Source organism: Cicer arietinum, chromosome 5 (assembly GCF_000331145.2).
Source record: "Cicer arietinum cultivar CDC Frontier isolate Library 1 chromosome 5, Cicar.CDCFrontier_v2.0, whole genome shotgun sequence".
Lineage (NCBI taxonomy): Eukaryota > Viridiplantae > Streptophyta > Magnoliopsida > Fabales > Fabaceae > Cicer > Cicer arietinum.
The window spans coordinates 49,578,461-49,595,629 of NC_021164.2; the positions used below are offsets into that span (position 1 = coordinate 49,578,461).

The following is a 17,169-nucleotide window of genomic DNA, read 5'->3' on the forward strand; positions in this document are numbered from 1 at the left end:
ATATTGTTACACTATTTTAAATAAATAAGGTATGTATAATAAAGGGGTTAGATTTACCGAATAAGCTTAAACTCATAAATTCGAATTTAAATTTTTATTGTGAGAAATATTTTTTATTGAAATACCTCTTAAAGGATGTTTTTAATATTATATAAATAAATAGAAACAATTAAATTTTTTTCTAAATTTAATAATTAGCTATTTTTTATAGAATATAAAGTTAGTTGTTAAATATTATAAATTCAGATTAAGCTATTATATTCTTCTTTTTTTTCAATACCATATATGTGGATGAATTTCAAAATTAAAAAAGTTGTTAAGAAATGTTAAAACATTTAATCTTCCAATATTTATTTTATTGCTATTTAATGTGACATTTGAAAAATCTTAACTAAAACAGAATAATATTAAATTGTATATAATTTTTTATTCAAATACTTTTTTTTTATGTATATATTTCTTTTACCGAAAGTAATCATACTTGAAACGCATCAATTATAGATTTTTGTAGGTACAATTTCTATATTTCAATTTTGTTTTATAAATATTAAAAAATAAAAGAGTATTGAATCTTTTCCAATATTTAATAACTTAGCTATTTTTTAAGAACAATTATTTTGTTGTTAAATATTATATATTCAAATTCATTTATTGTTTTTTTTTGTCAATACAATATATGTTTGTGTGGATTTCAAAATTGATTTTTTATGAAATTTCAAATTATTTTTTATTAATTGAATGAAATTTCAAATTGTTAACACCATTGATTTGTATATGTATTTTTTTTATTGTAAATTCTACTATAATTAACTCACACAACTGTGAGATATCATATTCGAATTCGAATAAGACGTTATGTCGAATAAATTCTTTTAAATTATTTCCTTTGAAAGATTTGAAAATAATACATAATTGTTTTCATTCAAAATTATTCAGTACAAATGCATATGTGAAGTTTGGATCAAATAATTTATATTTCTCATAGTTATATGTGTCAATTTTAGGTGGTATTTATCAAATACATTTATAGACACACAAACATAATTGAAATATGTGATTGCATAAAATATGAATTATTAATTTTTTGGACTAAATATACATTGTTACTATTTGCTAGTTTATTTGTTAAATTAATTATGTTATTATTTATTATGCATTACATTTAAAAGTTATCAATGATTTGTAAATTTTGAATTTTGAGTTGTGATATGCATATAGCATGATAGTCAAGGAAGCATCCACGCCTGTTTTGAAATAACATTGATGCGGTAGTAAAAAATGAAAATTTGTAAAAGAAATGGTGAAAATTTGAATTATAACATAATAATCAATATTATATTTTGATAGTTTTGTTTATTTTTTATTACCTTGTACGTTATTTTGCATGTTAAACTTAATACGTAATTATTATAAGGAGGTTTTTTGTTTTTTTTTTTTTTTGAAGAAACATATAGCTGTTATGATTTATTGAGAGGTTGCCATGTTGGCAAGATGAACTTAGAATGATTCTAGAGAATTTATTTTTAAACTTACAATTGTTTATAGTAATAGATTAGATTGAAAAAATATCAAATGTTTAATTAAACATCTCAATTATATTAGCACTCTTAATCCATCTATTCTTTACACTCCAATCAATTATATTAATAATGATAAACAAAATAAAATTAAAAAAAAATAGGTCAATATCTAAGGAAACAATGAATTTTGAAATGTCCAACTGCCTCATTAAAAACTAATTACCGAAAAATCCGATGGGATACCATACTCAAGGGTACCGTAATTGACAAGAACAAACATCAAGTCATATGCAAAATCGAAATTTGGGAAGCCATACTCTATTATAGAATAAGTCTTCTTTAATACAAGGAGATACCAAATCTTATCAAATAATATTAATTATAAAAAATCTACATTAACTAATTTATTTGCACAATTGTTACCCTTTCAATAAATATTAGTGATTCTGAAGCGACGACCTCTGATAAATTGGATAAATTGTATGCAATTACTCCATATATTCTTAAGAATGTCATGGAACAATAGATGGATCACTGAAAGCCTGAATAGCGATGTTATAATCACACTCCAAACATATATTAGTCTAACCCCTTTTATTGTCCATTCAATAACCAACATAACAACAATCAGCTCACCATGAAAGAGTAGTCGAGACTCTTAAGTTAGCTGCAAATCCACTAAGAAATGAGCCATAATGATCTCTAAAAAGTCTCCCACAAGCATAACTGCTAGAGGAACCACTAGAAGCATCATAAGTATTGCATTTTATCTAAGGCTACAAAGGGGACTACCATATCATTTCTTTAATCACCAGAGCATTTGGTGTATGACGAGCAATATTGAATTCTGTAAGGATCCTAAAGTCACGCATAGAAGATCTCATGCATCACTTAAAGTTGGTATCTGACAAGTAGACACTTTTGATATTATTAATGATCTATTGCAAATTCATATGATTATCTTCAAAAAATTCATTTTCCTGCAAAACCAAATACTTCAAAAAATGTTAATGATAAGAGAAAACACAACATCTTCAGTTTGTATTCCTCAATCCATGCTTAGGACCGGCCCAAGGACCAAACCACTAAAGCTAGGGCTTTAAGCCTAAAATAAATGTTTACTTAACAAAGAAAAAAAAGCCTCCAAACTAAGTAGTTTATGATATTATTAATTATGTTAAAAATTTACTTGTAGTTATATGTTAGATTTGGAGTCTACTTTCCATGGTTAATATCTAGACTGTACCATTATTTTTATGTTTTTTTTACAACTGAAAGTCTCATTTTTGAAGGTCACTTTATGCTTTTGAAGATTTTAGGTCGATCCTATCCATACTACAAGTGCCTGGAACTGTCAAGGGAGAAGTGAGATTGATCTTGCAATCGAAAACTGCTTCAAGCTAAGTCCAAAGATTTATAGAAAAAGACACTCCAAAAAAAGGTGTTGAGCATTTTCCAAACTATACCCACATAGGTTACAACAAGAGACCCAAGAAAGACCTCTTTTAGCCAAATTATCATCAATTGCAATGATATTTTAAAGGATTCTTCAAAGTACCAACAATTTTATCGGGAGAATAATGAGACTTCAAACCAAATTTGTCTCAGAACACAATATTTTGATGATTAATTTGAGCATTATAAACCTTCTTAAAGGTTAACGAACCATAAGCTGTAACATTTCAAATAATACAAACAAGATTAAGAACAATATGCTTAGTATAAGTAACCATACAATACAACTTCTTATTATTTATTTATTTTTATGTTTTTTTTATGTGAGAAAACAGAGAATACTTTAAGTTGAAAATAGAGAATTAATATTTTTTGGGTAAAGAACAGTAACAAATATGTAGATACTTTAAGTTGTGGAGAAAATATTTTTAAGCATCAATAATATTTGTTGATATTTTTCTTATATATTTCACCAATGAGCACTCAAATGATTGGATGTTCCAAAAAATCAGGCCTGATATTTTTTTACTAATAAAAAAATATGCATTCTTGCAACATTCAAATTAATACAATATATCAAATACAATATAAATTCAAAATGACTAAAACATAAAAATGATGAACTTGTAAATAGTCTCGCAACATCCAAATTAATAACATATAACGACACAATGTCTATAAATATTTTGATATAATCAAAGTAATTCAAATACTCATACATTCAAATTCAATAATTAATGACCAAGTCATTAATTGAATATATAATAAATCGAATTGATATGTCAATTTGAACCATGAACAACACACAAAACGGTGCAGAGGCTTATTTCGAGCCAAAAACAATAGCTTTAAATAAAAATATGAAGAAGAAAAACGATGCATAGAACTAATGTAGAGGAAAAAAAATAGCTTCAAATCACCCCTCTTTAGTGGATAAAGAGCAAAATAAAAACAAAAGAAGAGAGATAAAGTAGTACCTTCATATATTCTTCTCTCTCTCTTTTTTTTTATAATTTTTTTTTAATTTTTAACTTTTTGATTTCTCAAAATATAGAATTACAATTATATGAAGTTCGGCCAGAGATAAAAGATATATATTTCATGCATATCTTCCTCGCTTATGTTCTACTAAAACAATACTTTCTCATTTTATGAAACATATTTTTCAACCAATTATCCAATAGAAGTGTTTTTTAATTTTCTTTTTTAATTAATACTCAAATTCATTGAATTGACAATATGAGTAGTAAAATATTTAGGAAATTCCATCTAAACATTCTTTTTATGAACAAAATATTATAAATTTTGTTATAAAAAAATTAAAAAATTTCAAACCTCAACAAGTCATTTACATATATTTTTATTCTATATAAATCATTTTTATCAATTGAATTTAAGTTTTTGTAATTTTTTGCATTCCATAATCTTTTACACTACACTTATGATAGTATAAAAAATAATAGTAGTAGTTTGTAGTTGTAACTAAAAAAGTGACATAAATGTGTGGTGCTGCTTCGTGTTTCTTCTCCACCATGCATGTTGTGTTTATTATACGTTTGTGTCTTCTTCAACGAACACGTCACTACGTCACAGCGTTTTAAATTAGGGGAGACTTGTGGTGTTGAGTTTGGGTGGATATTTATGGAGGTGTCACAAATGAAGTTTTATAAAGTGCATGTTCGGTTTCATTGTGAGACGGATAAAATTACGGAGAATTATTATAATTTATATAAAATTAACTATAATTAACTCATGTATTTGTGATTTACGAGACGATTTAATCAAATAATATTTTAAAATTGTAATAGATACATTATATTTTAAAATTGATTTTGGTATAATTAGAAAAGATAAACAATTATTATCTATTGAGATAAATACATACATGGTAATGTAATTGATTACTTTATGATTGGTTGTTCAATTCATGTTCAAATATAAATATTTTTTTTTAATGTTTTAAAGATTAAATAACACAGCGATCCTTTAACTTAATTTCAGTTAACGTTTTAGTTTTTTATTTTTTATTTTTTTTGATTTGATCTTTTATTTTAATTTTAAGTGACAATTTGATCTTTTATATTTTAAAATGTCAACAATGTTATTTTTTTTTTTACAAAAATTAAAAAAATGCATCAAAATTTTCAAATAAAACCCATAAAATTAATTATCATCTTCAATATAATGCAAATTTAATCAAATTTATAACTTAAATATTTAAATAAACTCATATTTTTATTCTTTATTTGATGAATTTGATATTGTTGGAGATGAAAATATGAGTTTATTTAAATATTCGAGTTATGCATTTGATGAAATTTACATTATATTGAAGATGATAATTAATTGAATAGGTTTTATTTGAAAATTTTGATGAACTTTTTTGAATTTTTATATAAAAAAAAAAGATAACATTGTTGACATTTTAAAACATAAAAAATTAAATTTTCACTTAAAATTAAAAGTCTAAAACATCAAATGAAATTAAGTTAAGGAATCGCGAGTGTTATTTAACTTATTATAAAGCATACTAATAATGCATTGATATCTTTGTTACTTCGTTGTGTTTCTATACTCCTTATCTATTTCTTGCTAATCACCATTGGGTGAGTTTGTTTAAAATATTTAATAAAATGATTTTTATAGTATTTTATTTATTTTTATTATATTTTAAAAAAAAGCTTCAAATAAAACATTAGTTTACATATTTTATTTTAAAATCTCATTTTAAGTATTTCATCTATTTGTTACATCTTTTTTTGGATAATGAAATTTTAAACAATAATTAAAATAAAAAAATTATTTTGAGAAACTCTTTATAAAAATCAATTTTGAAAGCTATATTTTAAAAAAATGTATTTTTTATTATGTTAAATTTTTTAATAATAAATATCTAAATTATTGAATATCAAAATTATTATTTTTTAATTCATAACTAATAAATTTGAAACAATTTATACTAATTTGAAATAAATTATCACAAAAATCATTTTTTAAAATATAAAATCAATATCAAGTTTTAAAAATCTTTAACAAACAAATCCAATTATCAATTGTAATCCATAGTCACTATATTTATAATTCTTAAGAGAAAAAAGAATGATACCTGTAACACCAACATTGGCCCAACAAGGGATACAGGCCCAAATTCATTTAATAAAAAGAAGGCTATGAAGTTAAAAAAAATGATTTTCTATTCGAGCACAAAACACATGAAAAATTTCCCTTGTACCCCCACACTTTGCCTTGTACCCCCAAAAAAATTCAAAAATGGCAAAACTACCCTCAATTTTTTTCACCATTTTGTAAATGACTATTATACCGGAAATGTAAATATTTTTTTCACCATTTTGTCACAACCCCAGCCGTAAAACAGATTTCCGGTAAGTGGCAGTTTTCCGGTAACTACCGGAATACTTGAAACAAGATTTCCGGTACAGAGTAAAGTACCAGAAATGTTAAAACTGAGTTTTTCGGTACAGAGTGTAGTACCGGAAATGTTAAAACTGACTTCTCCGGTACAGAAGGGGAAAGTTGTGTACCGGAAATCTTGGTTGGCAAGTATTCCGGTACAGTAGTAGGTTCCGGAAAACTTCATTTTTGAGTTTTCCGGTACAGACCATATTTTTTTAATTTTTTTTTAAGTTTTTTAATTTTTTTTAATTTTTTTTAAATGTTAACAGATATGAATAATCCACTACTATTAATGGACAAAACATGCGTCGATACTACAAATATTTTTGACACAGATCAGGTATGAATAAATATATTTAATATTAATATTATAAAAATATATTTTTGTGATTAATTATAATTATTTTATTTCAGATATTTGATTCAAGGGATACTGTTGTGAAATGGGCAAAAGAAATTGGTATAAAAAATAAAGTTACCGTTATTATCAGAAGATCAGATATAGAGACGGGTGAGAAAGGACGGAGAAATAAATTAATATTAGGTTGTGACAAAGGGGGAAAATACAAGTGTGCTGCTAGTTCTATTCGAAGTTCAACAAAAAAATGTGATTGTCCTTTCAAGCTTAGATCAAAACCATTAAAAGATGGTTCAGGATGGATAGTTAAAGTAATTTGTGGAATTCACAACCATGAATTACCTGATACTTTGGAGGGGCATGCATATGTTGGGCGCTTAAATGAAGAAGATAGAAAGCATGTTCATGAATTAACAAAATATAATGTTGCACCGAGACACATATTACTCTCATTGCAAGACCGAGATAAGAGTAATGTTACTAAGATCTCACAAATATATAAACAGAGAAGTATCATTCGATTGCGCGTGAGAGGTAATAGAACAGAGATGCAACATTTATTCAAGTTAATTGAAGATGCAAAATATGTGTGCTGGAATAGAAAGCGTGAAGACTCCGATGTTATGAGAGATATTTTTTGGGCGCATCCAGATTCAGTGAAGTTGTTGAATTTGTTTCCGATTGTGTTGATTATGGACAGTACCTACAAAACCAATAAATACAGAATGCCATTACTTGAAATTGTTGGTATGACATCAACAGAGAAAACATTTGTAGTTGGGTTTGCTTATTTGGAATGTGAGAGGGAAGAAAACTTTTGTTGGGCATTAGAGAGACTAAAAGATTTGTTTGTTACACAAAATAAATTCCCTCAAGTAATTGTGACAGACAGAGATCTTGCGTTAATGAATGCAGTTGGCATTGTGTTTCCACATGCTGTTAATTTACTTTGTCGATTTCATATCGAAAAAAATGTTGGAGCAAAATGCAAGCAATATGTCTTAAAGGATAGACAAGAGTCAATATTGAATATGTGGAAAGACATTATGTATTGTAGTAATGAAAAAGAGTATATGATGCGCTTGCATATGTTTGAACAATCATGTGTTGATACTAAAGTGTTTGTTGATTATGTCAAAGAAACTTGGTTGACTCCACATAAGGAAAGATTTGTTGAAGCATGGACAAATAAAGTGATGCATTTGGGGAACACAACGACTAACAGGTATTTAATATAATTTTATTATATATTGTTGAATTTTACAGGGTTGAGTCGGCTCACTGGAAACTGAAGTTAATGTTAGAAAATAGCATGAGTGATTTGTGTAAATGTTGGGAGGCTATGAACAACATGATAAGGTTACAACATAAAAGAATCAGAGCCTCGTTTCAAAAAAGTTTTTATGATGAAGAGCATGAGCACAGAAATCCATTTTATCAGAGATTGAATACATTTGTATCAACAGAAGCTCAAAGACGTATTGCTGAAGAATACGACAAAGTTGAGTGGGTGGGTACTGACAAATCTATATGTGGGTGTTCTCTGAGAAGGACATACGGATTACCTTGTGCTTGTGAATTGGGACAATATAAATTAATGGGTGAACCAATTCCTCTAGATTCTGTGCATATTCAATGGAGAAAATTAAGCATGGAATGTGAACTCACTCAAGACACAGAAGATGGATCAGAGTTGGATATGTCTACTGAGATGAATGCCTTATGGAAACGCTTTCGATCACTTGATGTTATTGGGAAACGAGTGTTGAAGAGTAAAGTGCGTGAACTTGCTTTTCCAAGTACAAGTTCAATATGTCCACCACCTGAAAAAGTCAAAACCAAAGGAAGAGTGAAGAAGAGTAAGGGTATGAAGCCAGATGGATATGATGTATATCGAGACCCTTCTTACTTTGAGCATGTTAATGCAACATATGGTGAAGATATTGGTTCCCAACCCTCTCAATCAAAGAAGAGACAAGCCTCTCAATCAAAGAAACACCCCTCTCAGTCATCTCATTCTTCAAAAAATTTGTTATTGACACAATTTCCTGATATTATTCAGCCATACATTGATGACATATTTGACGTGGCAGCTGATGGAAATTGTGGTTTTCGCGCTATTGCATTATTGCTTGGTTTCGGTGAAGAGTGTTGGTCTTTGGTCCGCAAGAGATTGGATCAAGAGATTGTTTCTCATGTAACTCCATATGATAGATTGTTCACAGGACGCATTAAAGAAGTAAGAGATTCGTTGATGATATCCGGCTTAGGTGTTCAACCCATGGATAAATGGTTGTCCATGCCTGATATGGGTTACGTGATAGCGACAACATATAATATTATTCTTGTCACGTTCGGTCTGACATTTTCAATGACTTTCTTTCCTATGAGGGGTTCACATTCCGGATCGACAAAAAATGATCGCATTTGTTGTATTGGTTTTGTTAATGGAAATCACTGGGTTCCGGTAATTATTTTCTTATACTTTTTTAAATTTTATTCTGATAATTTTGTCTTATATTTTGTTAATTTATTTAATTTTTGCAGTTAAAGATGAAAGATGGATTTCCAATGCCAGACATTGCACCAGGTTGGAAGCAATATCGTACCAATGAAGCAACTTCTTGGGCAATAGCATACACAGGCCGTCTACAACACTGGGGGTATTTATTAGGCCGGTTGTCACGTGTTACCCAAAATCCACCTACGGAACCCGTAGAGGCAATGTCTTTAGATGAACCTTAATGTTTTAAAATTGATACAAATAATAATAGTTCATCAAAAGTGTTCATAAAATAACCTACATAACAACAGTTACAAAAGTGTTACTACTAACTAGTGCGACTACGTGATAAATACAAAGCTTTATAAAAGTGCCTATACAACTCATCATCTGGACTAGCTTGATGTTCACTCAACCCCTGCTGTATAAGATCACCGATCTGCTGTAGGATAGGTGGCGGCTGTGAACTAGAAGCATCTGCACTGGTGGGCGGTACACTATAACGTGGGACCTGAGGTACACCATCTGGTCGCACCAGCAGTGGATGAGACACCTGATAGAACCACTCCAAATATCCATCTTCACACTCAGATGGATATGTAGCTGGACGAAGCTTGGGAAATAGCTCTGTCACTGGCGTCACATATCCCAACCATTCCACATCTACATCAAATAATCTAGCAGGATCTGGAAGTGGCGGTGAAGGAATATACTGGATATATCCGAATTGTCTCAAACACCTCTCTGGTAGATATTTCGCTACAGTGCTGCATAATCGAATGTGACCAGTATAAAGTGTGATATCATCAAAAGGAATGACACCCCTGTGATTCTCCCATGGTCTCCATATAACATCTGCAGGTGTCAATGCATCAATAATACTTCTGTATTCGTGGACCTTATGCTTGCCTTGCTTATAGCACCATCTATTCATTCGGGCAAAACATTCCACGTCAGCACCCTGATCACCTCTATTACAAATATTCGGAAAATATTCGTAAATCCAGCACTGTTACAAATAAAAATATTAAATAATTAATACTAACAATTAAATACAACATAAATAAATTAAATAAATAATTAACAATTAATACTAAAATATAATTGATACCTGAAGCAACGTCATGTATCCACCTAGCTGTTTGGTGTCATAATAGCAGGCATCTGAGAGGTAGTCATAAAGCACCACTAGTGCAGCAGTACCCCATGCATATCTATCTATACCATCTAAATATCTGAATAAAGGGAGGTACTTCGCATCAACTAGAGTATGACTCTTATCAGCGAAAATAGTACTCCCGACTAAATTCAACAGATATGCCCTAGCAGCACAGTCAAACCTCTCTGCTGCACACTGCCTTCTGAACACCTCCTTCAACCAATCCAATCTATAGTGTGCACCTCTAGTCTTTCTGGTCTCCTCCCAGATCTCTTCCGTGGTCACTCCTAATAGATGGACGGCAAGATTACATGCTGTTACTCTATCTACATCGGGTGGACTGTAGAACTCACCCCTAATAGGCAATCCGAGAAGATTGGCAACATCATCCAAAGTAATCGTCATTTCACCAAATGGCATGTGAAATGACGATGTCTCAGAATGCCATCTTTCAACAAAGGCAGATATCAAGTTGTTGTCGATCATCTTCAAACTACCCCGTTGTAATGGGTTCAGACCAGACAAATTCACCCAATTCTCTATGGGTCGCGGAAGTACCGGCGGAGTAAATTGTTGCATTTTCTTCCCATGCGCAACAATTTTCAGCAATGGTCGCTCCTGTATACAAAAAAAAATATATGACATTAAAATTAAATTTAGACAACAAATAATAATTAATTGAAATAAGTAATAATTAATTTAATATACCTCGCCAAACCATAGTCTAGCTGAAACATGATAACGGTATCGTGTAAGGACATACAAATCATAAGGTCCTCCAGGATACCGTGTGAGCTCACCAGGTCCCTCAGCTCCATCATGTTCCTCCTCCATATGCTCTCCCTCATGAGCAGGTGCAGCCTCCTCCTGCTCATGTACATCCACCTGCTCGTGCACCATATGCTCATGTACCACATCTTCCTCATGCACTGTAGAAGGCTCCCCCTGATCATTATGTCCCTCATCATCGTCTTCACTAATCATACGTCTTCTTCTCCTTGAAGCTGTCGGTCGAATCCTCTCTGGGGGATTCATCGGAGTCGATGTAGAAGTATCAGTGTCCCGTGTAATTCGAATGATTTTGCCGTTTCTTCCTCGTGCACCCACTGAAAAATTAAAATATTAAAAGAATTAAATCACAATTAATTATAAAATTATAATTAATTAAATTAAAAAAAAAATATACGTAACTTCCGGAAAACTTGATGCTCAAGTTTTCCGGAACGCTTTCTGTACCGGATATGTCAAAACTAAGTTTTCCGGAACACTCTTCTGTACCGGAAAACTTCCTAAAAAGATTTCCGGTACCGGAAAACTTTAAAACAATTTTTCCGGAGTACAACCTCTGTACCGGAAAACTTGTTTCTCAACTTCTCCGGAAATTTTGAAAAAAAACTTACTCTCTGTTCCGGAAATGTGAAAGTGTGGAATGGTAATTTTGTGAGGTTTTATTATTTATACGAGGGCAAAATAGTCATTTCATTCTAAATTTGGGGGTATAGGTATAATAAGGAGGGTACAAGGGAAATTTTTCAAAACACATGCATATAAAAGAAGAATACCTATGTTTTTTTTTTTTAAAGAAAAATACCTATGTTTTTTTTAAAAGAAAAATATGCTAAAAAATCATCTAATAATAAAACCAACATTAAAAATGTGCACTTAGAGTTTATTACCATGTCTAACTCATAAATACCGAATTAAGTGTAAGAAATTATTTTGAGCTAAATAATGAGATTCACTCCTTTCTTCTGATTCTGAATTCTCTCTTCTCTACTCAAGAACAAATTAATGGTCTAAGTTTCAATATGGTATGGTTTGGTTCTGATCCAGAACTTTGTCTTTGCATGGAGCGTTGCAACAATCTGGTTCATGCATGGATTATGAATTCAGTACTTCCTTCGATTTCTCAAAGTATAATATATATAGATTTATCCCCAAAATTCTGGACAACTTTGAAATAAAGATTTTTTTTGCACTTTGAGTTAGAAATGAGTCGAGTTAAGTTGAACTTAACTTCAACTTGACTCGATAAGAATTGGTTCAATTTAAAATTTGATTGGAGTTTGTCATAAATTTATTTTATATTTGGAATTCGACTCGATTCAAGCTCATGAACAATTTAGTTCGACTTAATAGTTGAAATAAAATAAAATAAAAAACAAAAAAAAACTTAAAGGAACAAATATGTTCCTTCAATGTAAGTTAAAATATTGATAAAATTAAAAAAAAAAAAAAAATAAGATTATTCTTTTGGTCACTTGGAGTTATTTTTTAGTTTTCACTTTGTTTTAAGTTTTATTTGTTTCATTCTAGTCTATTAAGTTAAAAACATTAAATACTTTAAATTATTTAAGCTACAAACGTTATACACTTAGCCGATTTCTAACACTATTAGAAATTTCGCTTTTAGTAACTGATTTTTCAGTTGCTATTGTTAAAAAATCAATCTCAATTGCTTTTAGCAATCGAATCAGCAACCTTTTAAATTTAGTTGATAAACTACTAATCGCTAATTGTTGCGATTCAGCGACCAAATTTACTTACCGATTTTGGAGATTGAATTAGTGACTAAAGTTTGAGATTGATTTAGCAACCACTTTGAAATTTTTTTTGATATCATTAGTACATGGTTTATAGACAAAATTTGTGACATAAATTGTTATTTTTATTAAATATTTGGTCACTAATTCCGTCTTTAAATGTTACCGTTTTTTTTTAATTCATTATTTTAATGTCTAAAAAAATAATTTTTTAATCTGATTTCAATATCTAAAAAGTTTATGCACCAAAATTATTTAAATGTATTAATTATATCAATGTATATAACTAAATAACATAATATATGAAGTAATATTTCTAAGTAATCAAAATAATACAGATAAATTTTTAGCTTAAACATAATATATTTAGTCATAACAAATTGCAACATATTGATTTTTCGGATTAACTTATCAGTATTTATCTAACTCTTCATCATCATGATCACAATAATCATTATCACCAATCTCATCTTCATGAATTTGATCTCTAGTATATAACATGAGTTTAAAGTTCAAGCTATTAATCAATTGTTTTATCAAATGATTATTGCGTACAACTACTCTATTTGTATTAGTCAATTCCTCTCGAAGTTGGTCTCTTTCATTTCTCATTTCTTCAAATTTATGTCTTTGTACCAACTTTGTTGATGAAGAACGTGATCTACAATAATATGGTCTCCCTAATAATACAGTGGATTCTATTCCAAAACCATTTACTCGTCCTTTTTTTATTCATACAACCTCGTAACCACTCTTGCGTTTACACGTCTATGCAAATTTAAAGCATGTCCATCAAGCATTTTTAACTCGGAAATCCATGTATGCACATAATTTTATTGATCACTAGACAAAACATATTTGCCTTTAGGCTTTAAAATTTTTCCACTAAATTGTATGTGTAGCTTTAACTCTTTTGTGCAATGATGTTTCATATTCAACCAAAACAAAACATCATTGTGCTATTTTCTTTTCATTCATTTTGATGTTTTAGATTGATGACATGGAAAAGCCAATATCTCATTGAATGCAACCTATATTTTTTTTTCTCCTGTGTGATTTCCCAAAACTTTTTGAAAAATCAAGAGTTTTAACATTTGTATGAAAGCTTATTAACATTTGGAAGTACCTCTACTGATTATTAGCTGAATATTTTTTTACAGTAAGATAGTAAAAGGTAAATTTATATCCTTAGATGAGGAAAACAATTATATGAAAACTTATTAACATTTGGAAGTACCTCTACAGATTTAGAATTAGTATATATGCCAGGGGTCCAGATGTCTAACTCATAGCATTCAAAAGAAAATTAAACAAAGTAATTCTGGTTTTGTTTATACTTTCACTAACACAAATAAAAGAACTATATGCCAGAAAAATTTCCAAATAATTCCCTTCAATAGAAAATTTTGTTCAAAATTCAGATTGAATGCAGCCTATACTTTTTTTCTTTCTCTCGTGTGATTTCTCAAAACTCTTTGAAAAATCAAAGAGTTTTAATTCCAACTATTGGTCAATTTTCCTTGGATAGCTTTCACAGCAAAACACACACCCCATAACATAGTTCTGATCTAGTTGACCAAAATAAAAACATAGCTCTGATATGCCAATTTCTATTGTAGATCACTTCAATAGCTCCATAACATTAAGAGGCCTAAATTTTGTTACTACAGTGGTTCTTGGTTTTCTATATGATATTGCAATAACTCCGCACCCAAGTGATCATCCTCTATCATCATTTGAAAAGGAGATAAGGATATATAGAAAAAGAGCTAAATGACATTAAAGATGATAACAAACCGTCGCATGATAACTAAGACAATTTATTTTATTTCTTTAAACTTTGTATGACACACATTAAAAAGATGAATTTAAACTCTTATATCAGTAAATTGAGTCACCCGATTCTCATATGACTTAAGAAATTATTTACAAAATTAAAACTACACATATGAAAGATCTATTCAAATACTTCTCATGATTCAAGGCTAAATAGACACTAGAGAAGGGAAACGTAAAATCATAGAAACTACTTTCGACTAGCCCAAAGGTTAACAAAATATATACTCAGCACAATAAGCTTATTTACAAAGTAAGGCCAAAAAACTATCAGCAACCCATTGAGACGTTTTACACAAACTATCTACACATTAACTTTCCAAAAATCGAATATTTAGTTTTATATCTTGTACAGAATAATTGCTCAGTCTCCTTGCTATTCCCAGACTCTTGCTTCAAATATTGATTACATGGAAAATCCAATATCTCAAGTTCTGAAATCAACCAACAAAAATATTCTCAATTAAACCATTTTCAGAATTTCTTTACCTCCTTTAGTTAAGTAAGTTCAAAATGATTAGTTCACAACAAAAAACACAAAGAATGAAGCATAATAAAAAAAATTAGAAAATAAATTGCTTACCTTCTGGTTCACGGTAACCGACGAGACGACAAAGAATGAGGACTTCACTTTGCTGTTGCGGTTTAAGGGTGGTTTAAGAGAACTTGTTGGTTTCACGGTTGCAGAAGAAATCTGAACCCGTTGGGTTAGCATTAGAGAATGGTTTCGTGATGAAATGACAATGAGAGGATGGTTAGCAATAGATGAAATCCAAACTAGTTGGTTTCGCGATTGTGAATTGTGATGAAATGACGGTGAGAAGGAATTAGCAAGAGATGAATGGTTTTAGGGTTTCAGATGGGTTGAGAAAGAAATGTTTTAGGGTTTTAGGTGGGTTGAGAAAGAAAGAAGAACTGATATGTGTGGTGGTGAGAAAAATAGAACTATGTAATTAAAAAATAGTTAGCACTGAAAGTTTAGTCGCTAAAATTCAAACTCTAAATTTCGTTAGCTATTGATTTAGTGACAAAAAAATATTTAGTTTCGAGGTTCAAAATTACCGTCTCTATTTCGGTAGCTAGTATGACTGAAAATATCCGGTCTCTAAATCGATCACTAAAGACAAAATTTCTAGTAGTGTAATAATTTTCTCAAATACACAAATTTACGTATGAATTAACCAAAATATTTAGAGGTGAGAAAAGAAGCCTTCATAACTTAAAGAGGAGAGGGTATCGGAATACATTTTTCAATGTGCAACTTCAATAGAGATGTTGGAGATAGTTCATTTGAGTGTATGATTTCTAAGTGTTGAACATAACAAAATAACCAACTTTGAGTAATAATATATAACACTTAAAACAATTTTATTTATCTTTATGGTATAAATAAGAATTATATATTTTGTTTCTAACTTTTAATTGTACAAGTTTTATCTCAAAACGACATTTATAACTCAATATTATCACCGGTAGTAGTTGATTTAAACAACAAATTAAATATCTCACCTTAGACTTGTTGACAATTTTGTTTATCATATTAGAGACCCAATTTGGTTTTTCTATAAACAATGGAATTGTATGTCTTTTAAGTAATTTTCAAAGATATAGTACTTCTTAATATTAGTTTTTCAAATGATTTTATTTCATTTCAAAATGTCATTTACAATTAAATTATTTTTTTAACAACTCCCAAGTGAAATTTATTTCATACAAAAATTATATATATATATATATCGAGCTGGTTCATGAACCAAAAGTCGAACTATAGATAGCTCAAGTTTATGAATCAAATTCAACGAGTTAAATATCAAACTGAGTCTTGATTTATTTTCAAGTTGGTTCGATTCATTATCAATTCTATTTAAACCAACCATATCTACAGTTTGGATCTTCAATACGAGTTGTATAGTTTCAACCATACGCAAGATTTTAGTGAGAGTTTTATAACTCAGTGTTATGTGCATATCATTACGATTGGAAGGGTTTGACAAATCCAATGTTTGGGAAAGTATAATAGTAAAAACCTATTAGTGGAGGTCGTCAGACCCTCGAGGTTTTTAAGGGGAGAATTCCTATGTGGTTTAGAGTTATCCTCCAATGTTGGAAGCCACCACACAAATCCTCGTTTACCATGAATAGTTATTTATATGAGTATCATGTTATGTCGAATGCGTTTGTGTGAATCATGTGTCAGTCATATGTTATTAAAAATTAGTGTAACTATCAATTATATTATTTTGAACTTTAAAGTATTACATTAGTGGTATAAGATCAAACATGTTCAATAATATGACTCATGTGTTAGTTGTGCTTGTGTGTGTACCTCTACGAGTGTATGATTTGATACTTAAATTGATTGTGTTGTGAACTTTATATTC

The 17,169-nt window shown here is 29.6% G+C and overlaps 1 protein-coding gene and 1 long non-coding RNA gene across 2 annotated transcripts; one reads left to right on the forward strand and one right to left on the reverse strand.

Annotated features, from left to right (window-relative positions):
* Positions 1 to 6,472: 6,472 nt before the first annotated feature.
* On the forward strand, positions 6,473 to 9,492 carry LOC140920492 (uncharacterized). The gene is made up of 5 exons (XM_073368776.1): positions 6,473 to 6,544; positions 6,804 to 6,900; positions 7,254 to 7,281; positions 8,014 to 9,214; positions 9,295 to 9,492. Exons 1-5 carry the CDS (start codon positions 6,473 to 6,475, stop codon positions 9,490 to 9,492), a joined length of 1,596 nt encoding a protein of 531 aa, XP_073224877.1.
* A 5,319-nt stretch (positions 9,493 to 14,811) lies between these two features.
* LOC113786749 (uncharacterized) lies at positions 14,812 to 16,400 on the reverse strand. Its single transcript, XR_003473059.2, has 2 exons — positions 15,372 to 16,400; positions 14,812 to 15,222 (listed from the first exon to the last, which is right to left on the reverse strand). It is a non-coding gene; the product is annotated as an uncharacterized lncRNA (long non-coding RNA).
* Positions 16,401 to 17,169: the final 769 nt, after the last annotated feature.

Excerpts from the sequence above, each read along its gene's own strand:
- LOC140920492 (XM_073368776.1), top strand. The coding sequence starts at position 6,473 with ATGTTAAAACTGACTTCTCCGGTACAGAAGGGGAAAGTTGTGTACCGG. Across the intron at positions 6,901-7,253 it reads AAGATCAGATATAGAGACGG|AGAAGTATCATTCGATTGCG; the intron begins GTGAGAAAGGAC and ends ATATATAAACAG. Across the intron at positions 9,215-9,294 it reads ATGGAAATCACTGGGTTCCG|TTAAAGATGAAAGATGGATT; the intron begins GTAATTATTTTC and ends TAATTTTTGCAG.